Source organism: Chiloscyllium plagiosum, chromosome 28 (genome assembly GCF_004010195.1).
Source record: "Chiloscyllium plagiosum isolate BGI_BamShark_2017 chromosome 28, ASM401019v2, whole genome shotgun sequence".
Lineage (NCBI taxonomy): Eukaryota > Metazoa > Chordata > Chondrichthyes > Orectolobiformes > Hemiscylliidae > Chiloscyllium > Chiloscyllium plagiosum.
The window spans coordinates 27,352,331-27,372,176 of record NC_057737.1 but is presented as its reverse complement, the minus strand read 5'-3'; the positions used below and the strand labels follow the sequence as shown (position 1 = coordinate 27,372,176).

Below are 19,846 nucleotides of genomic sequence, written 5' to 3'. Positions count from 1 at the left end.
TTATCCTTCTCCCCAGCCCCCCCCCCATTTATCTCTCCACCCCATTCCTGATGAAGGGCTTCGGTCCGAAAGGTCGATTCTCCTGCTCCTCAGATGCTGCCTGACCTGCTGTCTTTTTCCAGCAAAACACACACAACTTAAAAACTGGTTCAACTAACACATGAAGACTGACATTAGTAAATCTCTTGTTACCAAGAGTGACCAGCATTTGGAATAATATAGTCATAGAGCTATTCAGCATAGAAACAGACCATTTGGTTCAACTGGCTCATGCCAATCAGGCATCCCATTCTGACCGAATCCCCATTTGCCAGCAGTTGGCCCATATCCCTCTAACCCCTTTCGGATCCATATGCCCATCCAAATGTCTTTAAAATCCTGTAATTTTACCTGCCTCCTCCTCTTCCTCTGGCAGCTATTTCCATAGAGTCATCACTTTCTGTGAAAATGTTACCCCTCTAGTGCTTTTAGAATCTTTCCCCTCTCCCATTAAACCTATGCTCTCTAGCTTTGGACTCCCCCAAAAGATCATGGCTATTCACTCAATCCATGCCCCGCATGATTCAATCAACCTCTCTATAATGCCACCCCTCAGCCTCTGACACCACAGGGGCAAAAATGTCCCAGCCTTTTCAATCTCTCTATAATTTAAATATTTCAGTCCTGGCAACTGTAAATCCTTTCTGCACCTTCTCAAGTTTAATATCATCTTTCCTATAGAAGAGTGACCAGAATTGTACGTAGTATTCTAAAAGTGGCCTCACCAATGCCCTGTAAAACCACAACGTGACATCCCAACTCTGATATTCAGTGTTCTGTCCAAGAAGGGCAATGTGCTAAACACAGCCTTCACCACCCTGTCTACTTGAGATTTCACTTTCCGGGGACTATGCACCTGCGCCCCTTGGGTACTCTTTGTTTGTATTCGTCCTGCCCTGGTTTGCCCTACCAAAATGCAGCACCTCCCATTTATCTAAATTAAATTCCATCTACCAGTCCTCGGCCCATTGGCCCATCTGATCAAGGTCCCGTTGTTCTCTAGGATAATCTTGACTGTCCACTACACCACCATCTGAAAACTTACTAACCATACCTCCTGCGTTCACATCCAAGTCACTTATATATGTGATGGTCAAGGGCTCCAGTCTGAAAAGCAACCCTCTACCATCACACTCTCTCTGATCTTCAATCCAATTTTGCATCCAGTTGTTTACCTCCCCCTGAATCCCACGTGATATAACCTTACTAAACCCAGTCTACCATACAGAATCTTGTCAAACCCTTTGCTGATGTCCATGTAGAGAACACCTGTCACTCTGCCTCATCTTTGTCACCTCTTCAAAGTAAAACTCAATGAAACATCTGGATAAACTGGTACAGGTAAAAAAATCATATAGGAAATAATTGATACTGCAATGGGGAGACTCCAAAGATTTTTTTTCTTGATTAATGAGGGTCAGTGATTAAACTTTGAGGCCAGGTAATTGTAGCAAAATAATTGCCATCTCTAATGTAGGTCATGGCAGAAAAGAAAGGTTTGGACTATTTTTACCTTTGAGCAAGGCTGTGGAATTACGCAAATATTTGACCTTAAACACCCAGTTCCTTTTTAATTTTCATCTTTATGTCTCCACAAAAGTTACAGATTTCAAAAAGCTATATCCAAAACACCAGAATATAAATAGAAAAGCAGTTATTCTTGTTTTTGAAGACAAAAAGACTGCAGAAGCTGTAATCCAAAGTTGAAAAACAGGGGGCTGGAAGAACGCAGCAAGCCGGGCAGCATCAGGAGGTGGAGAAATCAGTGTTGACTTGTCCATCCCCTGATGCTAGGCAAAAGTGAGGACTGCAGATGCTGGAAACCAGAGTCTAGATTAGAATGGTGCTGGAAAAGCACATCAGGTCAGGCAACATCCGAGGAGCAGGAAAATTGACGTTTCAGGCCAAAGCCCTTCATCAGGAAAGGGCTCCCATCTCCTGATGCTGACCGGCTTGCTGTGTTCTTCCAGCCTCCTGCTTGTCAACTATTCTTGTTTTAATTCAGTTTCAGCTCATTTATTGAATTTTCAGGGTTGTAACAGTTTGATGACTTTTTGAAGTTGGCAATAATTTGTGGTGATTTCAAATGTTTACCAGCATTATTGTTTTTCTAACCTGACCATTGTCTATGTGAATTTAATGTTTACGTGCTGGAGTTAGGGTGGGGTTGGATATGGGTTGTATGGGTGTGATTGTGCAGCTAAGGATAAGCTGTTTCAGGTTAGTGCTCAGAGTTCAAACTTAGTCTCACTTGTTGCTAAATACAATCTACTGATTTCCACTGTACATGCATTTGAAAATGCCTGATTAGATTTGGCTGTGGAAAATTATTTGCTCGACGTTATTTCATTTGGTTAGCACACTGCATGGCGATCTGTGGTATTGGAGGGGACTTGTATCAATGACGCAATGCAAAGCTGATGGACTTGAGAGGAGGGAATGTGTGAACATTTAGGGTGTAGGTTTGCTCGCTGAGCTGTAGGTTTGAACATTTTTTGATGCAAATTTTAGATACTGATATAATGTCATTATCACCATTTCAATCTCATTTTTGAAGATCCTAACTGCCTGAGGTTTCAGTGTGTATCTAGAGTTCTGTTTTGCAGTTTAGTGAGAAATATAATCCTGATATAATCAGTTTTTTCCTGACTGTGTGAAGGAGCATAGATCCTTTTTCAAACAAGTTGATAATTTTCCAATTGCATTTTGATCATTCGTCTGGCCCTTTATTTGAGGCAGTGATGTTTGTTGTCATTGCTCAAAGGTTATTCTAATCCTGAAAAAAATATTAATTGTTTGTTTGCTTCAATATATTCAGATCACTTCTCTGAACTGGACTTCTACTAAAAAGTAACAATGACCTGATGTTTTTGTTGTTACGTGTATCTGTGACTTTACATATTAAAGCTCAACAAAGGCAGGAGTCAGTTGAAAGGACATTAATCACATCCTGAACCTATCTGGTCTTGCCTTGTATGATAAATAAAGATGAAAGTTATTTAGAATCTAAGTGACTGTCTAACTTTAGATAGACTCCATGCCCTGAAATTTACTGTGCAAAGATTTCTACTTGAAGTAACTTCACCCAAACTTTATTCTTGAGCAATGGTTTGCATTATTTGGTTGTTTTTTGCAGCAGTGACGCAGAAACACGACAATGAAGTGACTGACAAACTTGTTTGAAAGTTATCTGAACTGTTTGAGGCTTTTGCTGTGATTGTAGAGAATATCTGTCCTCGCACGTAAGTGTGATGTATGCATTATTGATAATATTAGCTCCTTACAGCATGTGTGGAAATGTATTGATATCGCTTGCAAAAGTATCAACATTTAAAAGACATTTTGGATAAGTACGTGTATAGAAAAGATTGTGGAGGGATATGGGCCAAATGCAAGCAAGTGGGACTAGTTAAGTTTGTGGATATAGTCGACGTGGACTAGTTAGGCTGAATGGTATGATTCCATGCTGTTTGACTCTGACTCTATATGGTTTGCCATATGGATGTCAAGTTCTGTAAGTTAAGCTTGTCATAATCGGTGAAGTTTGGAGGTCAGGCGCTGAGGCTGAAAGTGCCCATATCGTGATGTAGGATATGTTTGAAGCTGATGACAATTCTGACTAAAAGCAAGCTTTGATTTTTATTGTAGGTTAAACAAGTAGTGGTAGAATTAATAGAAATGTCTGCGATTATATAATGCTGGCAGTTATCCAGGCTATTACTGTAAACTCCACTGTTAATGATTAATGCAGGTCTTAATGCAAAAGCTAACACTATTTTTTTAGCATTAAATCACATCCAGGTCAACTTTATGTCACGAACAATGCTGCTTCTGACTTGCTTCTCAATTGGTTTTCTGCATTGCAGTTTCTAACTCGGTCATCAGTTGAAGAGGCCTGAAGATGTAGGAGTTTTCAGAATTGGAAAGTTGATGCTGTCCTGGATTCATCAAAACGTATAATCTCCCAGTCAGTTTTAAAAAAAATCATTTGGTGCCAGAACACATTAGTTCCTTGAAAGTGGAGGCACAGGTAGACAGGTTGGTGAAGATGGCGTTTGGCTCGCTTGCCTCATTGGCTGGAACTTTTGAGTATAGGAGTTGGGATGTCATGTTGCAGTTGTACACATCATTGGTGAGGCCTACTTTCCTTGGCAAATATGTTGTTAAATTTGAGAGGGCTTACAAAAGATTTACAAAAGATATTGCTGGGACTGGAGGGTTTGAGTTCTAGGGAACGGTTGGGGCTTTTTTACCTGGAGCATCGGAGGCTGAGGGATGACCTTAGAGGTTTATAAATCATGAAGGGCATGGGTAGGGTGAATGGCTTACGTCTTTTTCTAATTAGAGCGGAGGCATAGGTTTAAGGTGAGGGAACAACTTTGAAAGGACCTGAGGAGTAACTTTCATACAGAGGATGTTTATGGAATGAGCTGCCAGAGGTGGTGATGGAGGCTGGTACAATTGCAGTATGTAAAGGGCATCTGGATAGGTACGTGAAGAGGAAGGGTAGGGAGGAATATGAGCCAAATGCTGGAAAATGGGATGAGGTCAGATTGGGATGTCTGAAGGGTCTGTTTTCATACTGTATGACTATAACTGATTTGTAGACTTGTCTGAGTTGCATCTGTTTAATTTGTTATAGCTTTCCTTTTTATTATTCTGGTATCTTTTTTTCTTTTCCCTCTTGTATCGTCCTCAACTAGTTAAGTAGTTTTCATTATTCAAGGTACATTTCTTTTTGTTTGGTAATCATGCTAATCTGTTTTATTCCATTTCAGAAGTATCCTCTTTGACTTATTCCTCAATTATCTTTTTTTAAAAAGTCCACTCAAATTCATTCGAGTGCTGACTAAGGCCTACCATGCTATTCCACCCAGTTCTTTTGTTACCCCTGCAAAGTTAATTAGTGTCACGTATCAGGACTTCTGACTGTCATGGAATGTAAAGTGGCACGAGTTGTAATTTGTGAAAAGTAACACTCTGAAAGGGAAAAGGTCTCAAAATAGCAGAATTGGGAAATGTAGTTTAATAAGTGTGAAGCAGGGAATAAGAATGGAAGTTAGTTTAAAGGGTCCATGGATATTTCCCACTCATGATGTTTCAGTTCATTAGTTTAGTTTGAGGTGTTTCATGAGAATATCCCTATGGAAAATATCACATTCCATTTGTTTGATCATCTGACAGAATCCCTGAATGTGGAATAAGTCAGACAGACAGCACACTCGCTTGTTCGGAACACAAAGGATAAAGGAGAATGAAACATGGCTGGGGAGGAACCCTGAACTAGTCAGGGTAAATATTGAGTGACCCAGTCATGAGAAGCATATTCTTCTTGTTCTGTTTCAGTTGAGTGAGATTTGATTACATTTTTGCTCTCTGCTCTAGCCATTTGTCTGTAAATGAAAACCACTTATGAGTATACAAGTATATGCAAAAGCAGATTAACAATTTGTAATTGGCTTTGTCTCTAAAGAGTTTCTGTCTGGATGTAGTGGAGAAGTACATGTATGAAAGGTAGTCTCTCCAGTTTAATTCTGAGTTTCAATTGTTGCATCCTTGAGTTATGCTATCATGTAATTTTTTAAAAATTCGTCCATGGAGTGTGACCCCCTGGCTGGGAAAGCAATTATTTCCTGTCCCTAGTTGCACTTGAAGGTGATAGTAAAGCTGTCGTCTTGAATGCTGCAATTAATTTAGTGTAGGTTCACCCACAATGCTGGAGTTCCAGGGTTTTGATTCTGCGATACCGAAAGAATGTCAATATATTTCCACGTCAGGATATTCAGTGGCTTGGAGAGGTACTCAGAAATAATGATGTTTCCAGGTAGCTGCTGCATTACCATTCGAAGGAGTCTAGCTGAGTTTCTACAGTGTATCTTGTAGATGGTACACACTCCTGTGACTGAATGTTTATGGTTGAGCTGCCAATCAAGCAGGATGCTTTGACCTGGGTGGTGCCAAGCTGCTTGAGCATTGTTGAGCTGCATTCGTTCACATAAGTGGGGGGGTGTTGTTTCACTTTCCCGACCTTACCTTGTAGATGGTGTCAGGTATTGGAAAATCAGAAGGTGAGTTATTCGTTGCAGCACTCCTAGCCTTTGACCTGCTGTTGTAGCCACAGTATTTATATGCCTTGTTCATTTTATTGATCAATAGTAATCCATCAAGGTGTTGTTAGTGGGTGATTCGACAATGATAATGCCATTGAATGTCAAGGGGTGAAGGTTAGTTTCTGTTTTGTTGGAATGGTCACTAACTGGCACTTATATGGCACAAATGTTACTTGCCATTTGTAATCCTATCAAGGTATTGTCAGCCTATCCTCAGTAAAGGTCTCACCTCCATCCCACTATGCTCTCGGGTCAACGAATTCCACGTGCGCTGCGACATTGAATTTTTCTTTCTCCACCTCCGCACTTCTTCCATCAGAACTCTCACCCACCCTCCGAGGATCCCCTTTTCCTGCCTCCAACATACTCCGTCCACTTGGACACCCCATGTCGGTCTGTTACCCACCATCAATCTCTTCATCTCCAGCTGCCACCATGACATGGACCGCCTCAACCTGTCCACCCCTATTACCACCCCAACCCCTCTCACCCTTGCAATGCGCAGCTCTCCGCTCCCTCCACTCCAACCCCAACCTCCTCATCAAACCAGCAGACAAGGTTGGTGGTGGTGGGGGGCGCAGTGGTAGATTGGCACATCGTCCTCTGCACCGCTGAAGCCAGGTGTTACATAGATATTACTTTCTACTGCCCCCTCAATTACAATCTCCCCCTCCCATCACAAAACTGTCATCTCCCAGTCCATCCACAACCTCATCACCTCAGGGGATCTCCCATCCACAACCTCCAACCACACAGTCCTCGAACCCCGCACTGCCTGGTTCTATCTCTTAGCCAAAATTCACAAACCTGACTGCCCTGGTTAACCCATCGTCTCTCCCTGCTCCTGCCCCACCAAACGTATCTCCTCATATCTTCACACCATCATGTCCCCCTTAGTCTAGGGACTCCCCACCTATGTACGGAACACCACCTATGCCCTTTCCCTCCTCTGACTTTCATTTCCCCAGCCTCCAAAGGCCTTGTCTTCACCATGGGCATCCAGTCCCTGAACACATCTACCTGCATTGATGAAGGCCTCCAAGCCCTCAGTTTCTTCCTCTCATGCCCACCCAACCAGTGCACTTCCATCGACACTCTTTCGACTTGCTGAACTGTACTCGCCCTCAACAATTTCTCCTTCCAATCCTCCCACTTCCTCCAGACCACAGAATTAGCTATGGGCACCTGCATGGGCCCCAGCTATGACTGCCTCTTTGGGTACATGGAACAGTCCATCCATCTTCAGCAGCTACACCAATACCTTCCCTATCTTTTCCTCTGCTAAATCGATGACTGTATCGGCGCTACCTCTTGTTCCCACAAGGAGGTTGAACAGTTCATCAATTTTACAAACACCTTCCACTCTACCTCAAGTTTACCTGGACCATCTCAGACACTTCCCGACCTTTCCATCTCCATTTCTGGCAACGGACTCAATATGGACATCCACTACAAACCCACCAACTCCCACAGCTATATGGACGACACCACCTCCCCACCCTGCCTCCTGTAAAAATGCTATCCCTTATTCACAATTTCTCCACCACATCTGCTCCCAGGAGGACCAATTCCATCACAGAACATTCCAGATGGCCTCCCTCTTCAAAGACTGCGATGTCCCCTCCCATGTGGTCGACTATGCCCTCCAGTGCATTTCCTCCATTTCATGCAATTCTGCCCTCGAACCTCACCAAGGACAGAACCCCCTGCTCATCTTCCACCCCATCAACCTCGAGGTGCATCGCATCATTCTCTGCTATTTCTGCCATCTACAAACAGACCCTACCACCAGAGATATTTCCCTCCCTGCCCCATCTGTTTCGGAGAGACCATTCCCTCCATGACCCCTTGTTAGGTCCACGCCCCCACCCAACCCTCCTGGTACTTTCCCCTGCCACTACAGGAAGTGCAAAACATGCGCCCACACCTCCCCCCTCAACTCCGTCCAAGGGCCCAAAGGGTCCTTCCACATCCAACAGAAATTCACCTGTATTTCCACACACGTCATCTACTGTGTCTGTTGCACCTGATGTGGTCGTCTCTACACTAGGGAGACAGGACGCCAACTCGCGGATCATTTCAGAGACCTCTCTGGGACACCTGCGTTAACCAACCCCACCGCCCTGAGGCTGAACATTTTAACTCCCACTCTGCCAAGGACATGCAGGTCCTGGGCCGCCTTCATCGCCAAACCCTAACCACCCTCCTAACCACCTGGAGGAAGATGTGGATTTCACCAGTTGCCCCATTTCCCCACCCTCCACCTCCCAGTCCCAGATTTCCAACTTGGCACCATCCTCTTGAATTGTCCCACCTGTCCATCTTCCTTCCCACCTATTCCGCTCCACCCTTTCTCTGCACCCGTCAACTCACTGCTATCCATGTGCATACCCAGCAGTCGCTTAAATGTCCCTAACTGACTCTGCTTCCACAACCACCGCTGGCAATTCATTCCATGCATTCACAACTCTCTGCATAAAGAACCTACCTCTGACGTATCCTCTACACCTTCCTCCTAATATCTTAAAACTATGACCCCTTGTGCCAGTCAATCCTGCCCTGGGGAACAAAGGAATCAGAGAGCAGATGAGAATTATTTTACACAGCAAATTATGCGCTGCCTGAAGGGATACTAAAAACTGATTTGATGTCATTGTAACTTTGAAAGGGGAATTTGACTTTACTTAAGTGAAATATTTGTAGAGTTTTGAGAAAAGACCAGGACTGAGAGATTAACTGACCAGCTTTTTCAAAGAGCTAGACAGGTGTGATTGCATGAATGGCCTCCTTAGTGTGTGACTGTTCTAAATCCGATTGAACTGCTGCTTATCTGAGATTTCTATCTCTATTTTGTTACCATTACAACAAGTGGATGGTCTTCAGAAATTTACCTCTCTCCCTCAGATATAAACATATTTTGCCTGCTCTGATATGAGTATTTAAGCTCCTATTAAATAAATAGGAGATACGCAGCAGATCTGTTAATGTTTTGAGTTCAGTGTACCTTCTGAATCAAAGAAGAGTCTTATCAGACTTGAAGCATTTACTCTCTTCCTCTTTCTAGAGATGCTACCAGATCTGCTGAATTAGTACAACATGTTTTATTCCAGGTCTCCAACATCCACAGTACTTTGTTTTCATTTCATCTGCATCAAGTTCAGCCTACTGGCAACTTTTACTCTGGCCCACTGTCTGATCACATTCTTGCACCAGTGTGATTTTTAAAATTTTTGTCTTTTGCTTCCCAGTCCAAACATTCCTGTTGCGGAAATTGACGGACCAATTTGGTTTTTGCCCGTTACACCTGTAAACTTAACAGAATTCTTCTCTCTGGTTCATAATGAGAGCATGTTTTGTGGACAATAATTGTGATGTGCATAAATTATATCCTGCGCCATTAGGAACAGATGTTAAATGAACTAATGTTTCTAGAGATGGAAACAAACAGCTATCCCTGGAGTAGAGGCTACGCAATAAGCACTTTTTAGCAGTTTTAGCTGTCTTAGAAGCAGCTGAAATTTCATAACTGCCCAAGTGTTTTTGTTATATCTAGATCCAATCCAATATGATTTATAAATTTAATAAGCCTGATCTGCTGCACTTGGGGAAAAAAAATAGCTGTTATTTTTCCATGTTGTTAGATGTGCAAGCAGATGGTGTTTTCTGTCTTTGGTTCCTCATTCTATGAACATTACTGTCATGTCATTTAATTATAATGATCATTTATTGCAGGTGGGGACGAGGATTTGGCCTTGTTGGAATCATTTTTGGAAAAGATAGTGCTTTGAATCAACCAAACAGTATATATGGACTTATTTTCTATATACTACAAATGTTGTTGGGTGAGTACCATGTGCATCTCGATTAATATGCTTCACACCAGCATTTCTAATTCATAATAATTAGACTGACATTTATTCAGAATTATATTGTATTTGCAGCAGTAGTAATTTTCCCATATAATTAATTGGCAGCCATACTGAAGTGTCACACTTCATTCAGTCAAAGGACACTCCATGTGCAGAATTTTTGATAGATTCTTAAGGATGCAGAAAGTTGATTTTTATATTTTGATTGGAGTAATGCAGTGTGACTGAGGATTAAACAATGCCTGATCATGCAACCTTAAGAGTAAATGTTGGTCAAAAGTCAGAAGCTAAAGTCTGAATCATTGGAAGAGGCAATTAATAAATTGTGTTGCATGTATTTTATTTTTGTTAAACTTTCTAGATAAATGTAGTCATGTTCTGGGACACGGGACAAACAAGGCTTAAAATTTAAATGGTGCGAAACCATTACAGGGTATTTAAAAGACTGAGGTGCAAAAAGATAAAGCTGTTATGTTGTACTAAACTCTACATAGGTCTGTATGAAAACTTGCTGAGGGGTAAAATTGTTTGCCTTTGATCTTTCTCAATCTTTATTTTCTCTGGAAATGTTATGATAGTGGATGAGTGTTTTATTAGCTACAAGCATTCCCGTTGCTTGTTTCTTTGGAGTTAATAGTCTATTATTAACCCTTCTCACTTCAAATGCTAGTTTGTTTTATCTAAATTAATATTTAGCTTGCATTATTAGAACTATGGTGAAATAAAAACAATTTCATCAATTAAAGCAAATTAGCCATTTGGCTATCTGATCTATGAATGACAGCATTTGCTGATTCCAGATCTTGCAACTCAACTGTCTCTATTTTCATGTTAAACACCATCAATAAAACTTTAGTCTGCCTCCTAGATGCATCATTCTTCTGAACAGTGACAGCGGTTTCCACCATGAAGATTGGGTAGGAAAGTCATTATCTGTACTGCTTATCTCCTTTATCTGTTAATTCAGCATATCTGAATGCTGAATCTCCAAATGCTGTGAAACATTCAAAGTTCATGCTGCACGTCTAACCAGTGCTTGGTCTACATTTAAATTTCTTCTGTTAGTATCTTAGAGAATCCTAAATTTAGTATTTGTTTCTGTCAACTGGAAATGTCTCAAAGCGAATTGTTTCCTTAGCATGGTATTCCCTTTCTCAGTCAGGTGATCTGTATGCAAGTTTTCTTTGGTTTAGGCAGCCGTATTTAATTATAATTAATATACATACAATCCAAATTAAACACTGGCATTGATTGGAACTTGTCTTTAAAGAACTATAGCTGTAGCCAAAAAGTACAAATACTTAAACAGGTCTGGGAAGTCAAGGAAGCAGTTCTGTATTCTAAATTTATGCTCCCATATGGAAATATCCTATTTTAAGTCTTCAGATTTACTACGAGCTCTGATCTCCAATTGCAGTAGAAAATGGTTAAATCTTTTTCAGCATCTGTATCAGTCCTGCAAACGCTTCATTTGCAAAGGATGTAGTTATGTACCATGCTGTAGTAATGGACTTATAATATTTATCAAAAAAAAACCTGAAATCTTGGATCAAGTACTAATGTTACATTGAGTTTATAGAACCAAGTTTAATTGTGTCAATCCAAACGTGATGCCACAGAAATTAGTAACCCTTGATTGCAGCAGCTCTCTTGACCAGCTTCTGTAAAGATTCATGAATCCTTGTTTATCAATACCACCTCCAAGTAGAAGGCAGTATTGTGCTAATCTATATGAAAGTTTGAGAGCATACTGAAAATTTCAATCACCACTTTGTTCCAAAACAAATCAGTTGATTTATAGTGTACATCATTCCTGATTTCAAAAATGCAATGCCTTTCTATAATGAGGGTAGCAGCAAGCCTCAATGTTATGAGTATTTTATGTTACCGTATGCCATATCCAGCATTATATGTAACTTCCAAGTTCTGAATGATTTGTATTTCAACAGCTATAAAGACACAGAATGACTGCCTGACTCTTGTCTTAATGCTAATGTGGTGTTTGTAGTCATATGTTAATAGATTAGTCTTTGGGAAATTAAGTTGTTGTGTAAAGAAATTGACAAGAAATTGCTTAAAGGCAAGCAACACAATTGCTTTATATTCTGCTTTTGGCAGTTCACAGTAACATTGGGCATCCAGCAGCAGATGGAAATTCACAGCCTCCTCCTGCAGTATGCTTTTTCATAAAAAAGCATTCCAATAAATGTAATTCCTTGCACCAAAGATTTTTCCTTTTATGTAAAAACAGAAAAATTCCCTTTTTGATAAGTTATCACTGAATCCACTTCGGCATGAGTAGCATGATGGCTCAGTGGTTAGCACTGTTTCTATTTCTTCTTTTTGTGGGATGTGGGTGTCGCTGGCTGGCCAGCATTTATTTCCTATCTCGAGTTGCCCTCGAAGGTGATGCTGAGCTGCTTTCTTGAACCGCTGCAATTACTTGAAGGTTGACCCACAATACCATACGTGAGAGAATTCCATACAGCACCAGGAACCTGGATTCAATTCCATCCTCTAGCAACTGTATGGAGTTCTGTCAACAATTCTAAGGGCTTGGGCTGAATGGGACTTAGTGTGAGCTAGGTTACAGTATGCAGTTTGCATTCAAAGATCTAGAAATTATAGCTTGTGTATTCAAGCGAGGAAGTAATTCTCAAAACATCACTTCAGTTGTGGGTCCTTTGCAACTAAAATTTCAGATTCTCTGTTCAGAACTTGTTGTCTTTTCTGTGAACTATGTTTGGCTATAGTTTTTTTGTGAAATTAGTTTGAGGGATTGAATAATTGTTTGCAAAATAAAAAAAACATGCTTTATTTATACTCAAATTTCCTCTTGCTTCGAGAATATGCATTATAGTGTGCTTTTGCCATTGTTTTAGCACATATTTTTAGGAGACTTCGTACAGACCACATACAATGTGATGGAACACTTCCCATGTACAGGTGCAGCTCCAACAATCCTGAAAAAGCTAAATACCTTCCAGGACAAAACAGTCCAAGTGATTGGCACTACACCCACAGCATCCACTCTCTCCAACACCAATGCTCAGTAGCAGCAGTGTGTACTATCTACGAGATGCACTGCCAAAATTCATCAAAAATCCTCAGACAGCACCTTCCAAACCCACAACCACTTCCATCTAGAAGGACAAGGGCAGCAGTTGCATTGAAACACCACCATCTTCACTTTTTCCAACTAGCCACTCACCATCCTGACTTGGAAATATATTGCCATTCCTTTACTGTCGCTGAGTCAAAATATTGGCATTCCTGCCCTAATGGCATTGTGGGTCAACCCACAGAAGGTGGAATTCAGTGGTTCAAAAAGGCAGCTTGTAACTATCTTTGTGAAGGGCAGCTAGGGATAGGGAATGCTGGCCAGCTAGTGATGCCCACATCCCACAACATCACTTCATCTGTCTGTGAATCACTTCCTTCATTTGCAAAAGTTTAAGTGTACCCAGTCTTTGGATGCTGAAGCAGACATTATTGGAACTCTCGCTCAGCCATCCAGCAGTTCCTCAGACTTTGTCTTTGACCATCCAGATCAGTTTTGTTAGCCTTTCTTCAAGTCTGCTTTGCTTGCCTAATTGTTTGTTTGTCTCACACAAAGGAAAACCTGATCTTGGAGTGGGGTTATAAATCTCTGAATTCAATATCAGCCTAGAATGATTTAGGCAAAGTTGAAATCAGTGTTCTTGGTATTAGGATCACACTTATTTTATAAAAACAGATTAATTTTATGCTTTGGTATTAATTTCTTGTTGAGCATCATAATCTGTGTATTCAGCTTCTTGAACAATGGTACCAAGGTTTTGGTCAGGAGAATGTGTGTGGATTGTAGTCATTATCAATGCATTTATTACTCTGCGTTAACTTTTCAATTTTGTGTTTACTGATGTAGTATACATATGTTGAAGCCTTCTATAGAGAAGCTACATCCGTTTTCATGAAATAACATTCCTCCCTTTCTTGCAGGTATGACAGTGAGTGCAATGGCTGCTTTAATACTAATGACGACATCCATAGTGTCTGTGGTGGGTGCACTGTATCTAAGTTACATCCTGTACTTTGTACTGAAGGATTTTTGCATAATTTGCATTACTACATATCTCCTGAACGTCACGCTCTTCATCATCAACTATAAACGACTGGTTTACTTGAATGAGGCCTGGAAACAGCAACTCCAATCCAAACAGGAATAATCTCAATGATCTGCAAACTTAACACCTGGAGAGCCTGCATCCATTATGTCTATTTGGCAGTAATTCTTTTTGAGAGAGATGTATATGATAAAAAGAAAAATCAAAATCATTGAGAAACAATTTCTTTTAAATTGAATACTTGTGTGGGACCCTGGACTGACTTTGGTTTATCCTCCCTCACATGAAGATAACTAGACAAGCCAACAGAAAGCAAGCTTTAACTGTATTACACATTCCTTCACAGATCTTTGGTTCTGAGAAACTTGCATACACTAAGTGATATTTGTTTAAGCATCCCTCCCACCCCCCATAAAAGTAAACTGCGTGTTAAATTGTGAATGAAAGTGCCTTTGTTCGAGGAATTTTTAAAAAATCATATACAAGTGTTTTATATTGCACAGGAAGTGGCTAATGGCATTTTTCAGTCTTGGTGGTCTAATGAATGGGTCTGGAAATTGTCTCTCTTGGCTAAATGACCTGATGAGAATGTTGTAAGTCCAAATTCTTCCAGTACAGTTAGAATTTGTCTTGAGAGATGGTATTGTTATACTTAAAAACGCTCAGGTCCTCTAGGACTAGCTTTTTTCTGAGTGCATGGATGATTTTAAAAGGCCAGCAACTATGCAGTCACAGCATGCCACAAAGGTATTTAAACTAGCCCAGTTTGGAGTGCGAGAAAGTTCTCGTCACACCTTACTAGGATTATAAACGTGCTTCAGTGAATCTAATAGAGCCAATATTTCATGTAAAGGTATATCTCTCTAAAATTGACCCTTTTTAATAAAAGTGCAGTCAATTGGTCAGTGATTTTTAACAAAGTTTAAAAAAAATGTTCATGTTGCACTTTAGGAGATTTTCATTTTGAATTCTAGTTTTACTGTTTGTTTCAGTAGTTTAATACTGCCACTACTAATGCAGCAGCATCATGTTAAAACAATATAAATGTGGTCAACTAGGCCGACAATGTTTTTTAATTTTAAAAAAAAAGGACCTTGTTTAAGGGACTCCTATTCAATCTGATCGTGCTGCATACAACTTTATTTTTGTCAAAGTAGTATTTTGTTTATATTGTGATCTTAATTTGGCTGAAGATATTTTTCTGTAATTATCACCATTGTGCCATGTTAATTAATAGTTGATAATTTCTAAAGAGTTTCTACATTAAAATATAGTCTACTAATAAATTGATTGTGTTGGCTAGGATGGAGGCTTTATTCTGTATTTAAGCTCAATTTGATATGTGTAAACTATTCCTTGCTTGAACAAAAATAAATCCTTACATTCTATATAAATGGCTGCTGCCCAGAAGTTGAAAAATACAACTTCACAATGTTGATTTTAAAATGGCTTGTGAGGACTTGTTTTATCCCACCACCCAATTTTATTCAGATGGACATTTTAGCAGAATAGGTTTTTGCTTGGCTTTGAAATATCCTTGCTAATGTAGTTCAGTGCCTCCAAGTATTGCTGAAGGGTTATAGTTGTGCATATTCAGTATTTGACGGTATACTGACCACCTATCATGTTTTAATTGAGATCTTTTGTATCTTTACAGAAATGGAGCTCTCAGTTAAGTGTTGGTGCCCCCAAAATAGTTTGACAGTAAATTAAGTTTTTTTTCAAACTTAATGTGATTATTTACACCAAGAAGTATCCTGAGTCATTGAGCAAGCCTGATACCCTAATAACCTTCTAAATCTGCCAAGTAGCTTATGATTTCATTAGAAGGAGGTTACTTTAATTTTGTATAACCCAACCTGTTGAACTGTATTGTCTAAGTGATTAATAGATTAGTGTAGTACTTGGAGCTGGTAACTATTGGTTCATAGCAGCAGTGTTCAAAGAACAATTCTTCTGTCTAAAACTTATAAAAAAAAACTAATGCCTATGAACCAAACAAGCTTCGATAAAATATATCAATGTTAGTATACCTCAGAGACTGTGTTCATAAACACAGGATCCAGCTGTTGTGACTGATAAATGTATTGTGACCCAGTGGTTAATCATTTTCTTTATCCTGCCTACTTGCCAACGTAGAGTTGTGTTTATAAGATGGGGCAACGTTTTCCATCAGGTATCTACTACTGGTAGAAAATCCATATCCATCAGACTTTATATTTGCAAATGGGCAATTGTCTAACAGTTTTTTTTTGTTGATCTTAAATCTTGTTAATGTGTAGGATGCTTTACATGTAAACTTAGTAATTTATGCACTCAGTATTTTCTGAACACTAAATTTGCTGTTTTTGTGTCTTTACCAAATTGGGTCTTTTTTTAGCCCTTGTGCTGTAAGTGTTTTAATGGCAAACCTTAATGCAGTTACTACATTCATCCATTAATGCAAATAACTGAGGATGTTGGGTACAGTTAAAGCTTGTCTCATAGGATATGAATCCTGGACATGGGGGAATTGCATTTCTTGTATCTGTGCTCCTTGAAGCTGCTGGTACAGTAAGTTACCTGAAGTCTGTATGAGCTCCAGAAGACCACTGAATGCTATTGTACTATTATTGTGACATTCCTGTGACCCAATAAGCTGTAAAAATTCCAAAGGAGTTTACTGATCCTGTAGCACCAATTCTTTATATCTTGGCTGTAGATGACACTTATGCTCATCTTTGATCCTGTTTTTTATGTTGAACTATATTAGGTAATGGCAATTCTACATATATTTGATTTGAAACCAATCTAATATTGATTTTTAGCCAATGCATTGGACTTGGCTAAAATGTTTTACTTTGTGCACCTCTTGGTGTAATGCCTTTATTAACAGCAGAGGGATGGACAAATTTAAAATCTTTTAAGTCCTGTCATATTTACCCTTTACTTTCCCCACCATGATTTGTTTATATTGCACTGTCTAGCATGAAGCCCATGTTTATTGCTCAAGATGTACTGTAACTATAGATTCATTCCTATCAATACTTATTCCTGGTCTCGGCATTAACACAGGCACGAGCAGACCCTAATTCTGAAGCGGTAAACCAAGTTTCCGTTTCAGTAAATCATTGTCTATTCAACATGAACGTGACAGGGTGACAAATGCTCTTTATTTTTGTAAAATTATTTAGCATGGCAGAAGTAGTATGTTCTTGATCTGTATAATATGTTCCATCAGAGTTATTTATTAATGCTGCTTCAAGCTCATGAGCACGTGTTAAATCTTTTAAGGTGGACTCTGGGCATTGATCCCCTTCACAGCCACAGATGAGAACTGTTTTATAATAGGTTCAGGAATATGATTTTGCTAAACAGCAAAAATTGTAAATATGTATGAATGTGTATTCATTGCACAGAATTTTTTGGTATGAAATAAATGTAGAATCTACATGAGCTCTGCTGCAATTTGTGCTAATTTTGTTTATGAAGTGTTCCTGCTTCAGGTGGTTCCTGATTTTTGATCTTGTGAAACGATCCCATATTAATTTGACATGCAAATGGTTGCTCATACTTACAAATGCACTCAGTAACAAGCCCATTTGTAACCAGGGACTGCTTATATTCAAATTAAAGTAAACTTTTAAGGAAAGTTCAAATAGGGCCCAAGAATCAAGGAAACCTACCACAGCTACTTAATAGATCTTCCAAGGTGGATGTTTCTTTCTTGTTATTATCATGAAGTTAGCCATTACTGTTGATGTATTTACAGCATTGTTTAATTACTATTTAATTGCTCATGCACAAGAGGTTTAATATTGGTCTTAAACTTTTTTTAAGAACATTGTAATTAATCCTAATGTTTTCATTGTCCAGTCAACTAATTTTTTCCAAAATGAGAACCTTAATTTCACCTATTCTGTCTGCATTTTTTTTTATCCATTCACATGCTTGTGGCCATTGTTGGCTAGAACAGTATTTATTGCCTATCCTATTACCCTTGGTGGTAAGTTGCCTCCAAAAACCACCGCATTGGTTACATAATCCAAACTGCTATTAGTGGGAGGGAGATTTCAGGATACTAACCCAGCAATAGTGAAAGAACAACCATGTAGTTCCAAATCAAGTTGGTGTGAAGGGGAACCTGTATATGGTGATATTCCAATGCATCTGGTTAACCTCAATCTTATATGTGGTAAAATCACTGGTTTAGAAGGCACTGTTGAATGACTCTTGGTGAGCCACTGCAAGGTGGTGGACAAGGTGTCAGTCAAAGAGCGTGATTTGCCCTGGATGGTGTTGAGCTTCCTGAGTGTTACTGGGGCTGCACCCATCAAGGCATTGTAGGGGATGTTTGATCTTGCAGATGGTTGGATAGGTTTGGAGAGACAGGAGGGGAGGTTGATTGCTGTGGATTTCCTAGCTGCTGACCTGCTGTTGTAGCCACAGTATACATGGTCAGCCCAATTCAGTTTGTGGTCCATAGGGTACTAAAGCCGTCAAAGAAAATGGTTCCTTCCTCATCTGGCCCAATGTGTGACTCCAGATTCATTATGATTTCAAATAGCTTCTGTAATTGTATATCAAGCCAGTACAAAGTCATGAAATTGGTCAAGAGTGTGGTGGTGGAAAAGCACAGCAGGTCAGGCAGCATCCAAGGACCAGTAAAATCGACATTTCAGGCAAAAGCCCTTCATCAGGAATGAGGCTAGAAGCCTTGGGGGTGAAGAGCTAAATGGTCAGGCCATATAGCATCATCCAAGCTATTGAAAGAAAAATTGAGTCCTACCAATCCTTTTTACTAACTATTACAGAATTGTGCCCATTTTGAGACAGCTATCCCACATACTAGGTAAGCAACGGCCTGACATTGCCATACTCATGGAATCATACACAGATGGTGGTGTATTGTCTGATAGTATGTCCTGTTTCACTGCTGGCACAAGTCAAGAAAGTTGTACTGGAGTTCTCACCATTGTAACTGGAATCCAAATACCACCCCTAGCAAACAATTATGGAGAATCTCCCTGATCCATATCAGTTTTTTTTTACAATACTTATGAACACTTTCAATAAAAAAAATGCTTGAACTACTCCAATGTGCTTTTCTTGGAATAAAGCATTTAAAGTGAAATTTCTAATATCCAAGTTGTTTTTAACCATTCAAAAAATCACAATGACATAACCACACAACTTCCTAAGGTGTTAAGAATGATTTGAAATCATCCAAAAACTTGCTCAAGGCATTTTATGTCAGAGCAACAGACCCTGTGTACTCAGTTCCTGAGTATCTTTATCAACTGAACATTTGAAGAATTGTGCCTCAGCTTTATGGCAGTTTAAGGGTTTTCAAAAGGTATTTGAAGTAAAGCTATAGGAAAAATTCCAATATCATTTAGAAGATTTTCCTTTAACCTATTTTATAATCAGAATTCTTCAATGTTCTCACTATTCTAATTAGTGATAAATGAGGGGAAATTGGACTGTCTTTGCTTTTATAGAGTCATAAATGTACAGCATGGAAACAAACCCTTCGGTCCAACCCGTCCAGATATCCCAACCCAATCTCGTCCCACCTGCCAGCACCCAGCCCCTATTGTTCCAAACCTTTCCTATTCATATACCCATCCAAATGCCTCTTAAATGTTGCAATTGTACCAGCCTCCACCACATCTTCTGACAGCTCATTCCATACATGTACCACCCTCTGTGAAAAAGTTGCCCTGTAGGTCTCTCTTATAGC

General features: G+C 39.7%; 1 protein-coding gene across 1 annotated transcript in view; it reads left to right on the top strand.

The window, feature by feature from the left end:
* Positions 1–17,559, top strand: part of vkorc1l1 (vitamin K epoxide reductase complex, subunit 1-like 1) — a 50,312-nt gene extending 32,753 nt beyond the window's left edge. Inside the window, exons 2-3 of the mRNA XM_043718577.1 lie at positions 9,882–9,991; positions 14,000–17,559. Coding sequence (XP_043574512.1) covers positions 9,882–9,991; positions 14,000–14,226 — 337 coding nt within the window. The 3' untranslated portion in view covers positions 14,227–17,559. The remainder of the gene's footprint in view (positions 1–9,881; positions 9,992–13,999) is intronic.
* The last annotated feature ends 2,287 nt before the right edge of the window (positions 17,560–19,846 follow it).